A 2,528-nucleotide genomic window follows, 5' to 3' on the forward strand; every position below is an offset into this window, starting at 1 on the left:
CTAGAGGCACATGACGTAATCGACACCATCCGTCATGGTATGTACATTATATGGCGTGTAAATAATAAGATTTTCCTGAGATATGAAGCCCCAAGATTTTGTGCTAGTAACTTCAAATGCGTGGACATGTTTCGAGAATCCTAAGGTGTTTTTATTAATGAATAAAAAGTGAGCTTCTTGTTCCGAATCTATCAAAATATACTGAACTTCCCCAAACAATAAAAACTGATCACTTACGTCTACTACTACAACTTGACTAGGTTTATATACAGTCCCACTAACATTTACCCATGACACAGAAATATATTCATCGCTATTGCTCTTAGGTAGCACGTCTTTGAAATAATCATAATCATGATAATCGTTTAACTCTGTCTGACATTCTACCCCCCAGGAAATACGTTTTTGAAAACCTTGTTTCGCGATAAATCTTTGACACATTTTTAATTGATGTTTTAGCGCTAGTGTACGAGATATATTTCGACGCGAGGATACGACCTTCGCCATAGTTTTTAATTCTTTATGTTTACCTTCGAAGCGCATGCAAGAAATATTTTTTAGTGGACCTATTGTTGTCATAATACGAGGATAATGAATTAGAAAATGGTGTTTAGGTTTCAAAGGCTCATTGAATAATTTTAAATATAATGAATGATGTTCGGAAACTAAAGTATCAAGAAGCTGAACAGATTCAGCCGTAGTCGATGTAGCCATTACTATGCAAATGATTTCCCTCAGAGTAATGTACAGTTCCCATGCCTCATTATCAATAGGAACAAGATCGCCTATAATAAAACCAAGGTGGCGAACTAAACAAACCATTTCTGATGCCGAAGTTATCAATTGTCCTTTTTTAAGAGCGTTGCTAGTTATTTGAGGGGGAATATTTCCTGTGACAGTGCTACCATAAGTAAAAAATCGGATTCTATCATTAAGTCTACCAGGAGAAAAGAATTTGTCTACAAATATCAAATGATTTAAAACTTTTGCCATATCATATCGACATACACCTTCAAATAGGTCGTGCATTGTATCACCATATATATTTTCAGTCACATGAAAACTACTAAGTTCATTGAAGATACATGGTTCTTTAATGCCACCAGTTAATTTTAATAAATCTTCTGAGTAATTTTCAATAGTTCGGATAATTTCAGTATTCTCTGATAATAGACCCTGTAACATCGGCTTGTCCGCTAAACAAAATCTACATGAATAGTTGGAATTGAAACTTGTGTTAAAACCTAAAATGGCATGAAGACCGAGATTGTCCCCTGAAATCAGAGATAGAGCGAAATGTACTTTTGTTCTTATACCGGATACATGTATTTCGATACCGTGAATTTCCAGTTCTGATACTTCATTCATGACTCTTCCAAAAATATTTACATTACCAAACTCTGCTTGATCTAATGTATTGTGCAGTTGTGCGATAAAAATGTTTTCTAACATACCAGAATATTCTGGTGGTATACAGGCAATCGTGTAATAAATAGCACCCAGTTTGTTAATTCCTGCATGAGAGCCTAATGGATTATTTACTTCGAAGTCATCAAAGTACAGAATTAGAGGTAAGACTAATTTGCCATTGAATTTTTGTTCGATTGAATTCCATAAATTCGTCTGCACTATGTTTTTTACAACTCCACTTGATTTAAGTTCTTCAACATATAACATTATTTTATCAAAAACATTAGGTAGTTCAAGGAATGTCTTCAAAACTTTGTTACAGGGTATCATTTGTGCATTTAAATTAACTATATTTAGCTGCCTAGTATCTTTAGTAGTACTGGGTGCTGATGACGTACCAACGGAGAATTCTTTTGGTTGAATGAGAAAACGCGAGTTCTCGTAAAATTTGAGTCTTTTGTATTCGGTTGCTAAATTTGAAAATGGACTTGACAAAATCACAAACAGGTCATTCAGATCGGATTCGTTATCTCCTAATTTGTGATTAGTATATCTTTGTTTGAGAACGTCAATCCAACCAGAGGTCAGGAATTCATTCATATTTTCAATTACTTCCTGTATCAGAGCCCTTGTTACAGAGTCGTTAGACTAAAGTTTTGCGATGAAGCAAAGGGCAGCGTTTGAAACGATGTTTTTAAAATCCTCTATTGAACTATTACTGGAGACCGACCTAGCTGGTGGCGGAGATACTGGGACCGAGTTATTCAAAGAAGCTACAGGTTCGATTGGACAAGGTATGCATTTTTGTGATTTCACGCTTGGTATGGTCGTATTGGAAGGATGCTTGCTGATTAAATGTTTGTTAAACGCATAAATACTACTAAAACTACGGAAACATTTGTTTTGTGCACAATAGAAATTAGTAAACAACATTGTACTATGCCTTAATTTCAGGTGAACAATTACATCCCGTGACAACAAGAAGGTATTCGAACAAAATGGACAACGATATGGATTCATTTTGAGTTATGGTCAGCCAAGAAATTGTTATAGAATTATTCTTGGAAAAACTGTGCTAATATCACATTGACAAAAATATCGAAGAACTAATCATTAAA

The 2,528-nt window shown here is 34.7% G+C and overlaps 1 protein-coding gene across 1 annotated transcript; it reads right to left on the minus strand.

Moving 5' to 3' along the window:
* On the minus strand, positions 1-1,029 carry LOC125501374. The gene has a single exon (XM_048656886.1). It carries the CDS (start codon positions 1,027-1,029, stop codon positions 1-3), a length of 1,029 nt encoding a protein of 342 aa, XP_048512843.1.
* Between the last annotated feature and the right edge of the window lie 1,499 nt (positions 1,030-2,528).

The sequence above is a fragment of the Athalia rosae genome, chromosome 6 (assembly GCF_917208135.1).
Source record: "Athalia rosae chromosome 6, iyAthRosa1.1, whole genome shotgun sequence".
Lineage (NCBI taxonomy): Eukaryota > Metazoa > Arthropoda > Insecta > Hymenoptera > Athaliidae > Athalia > Athalia rosae.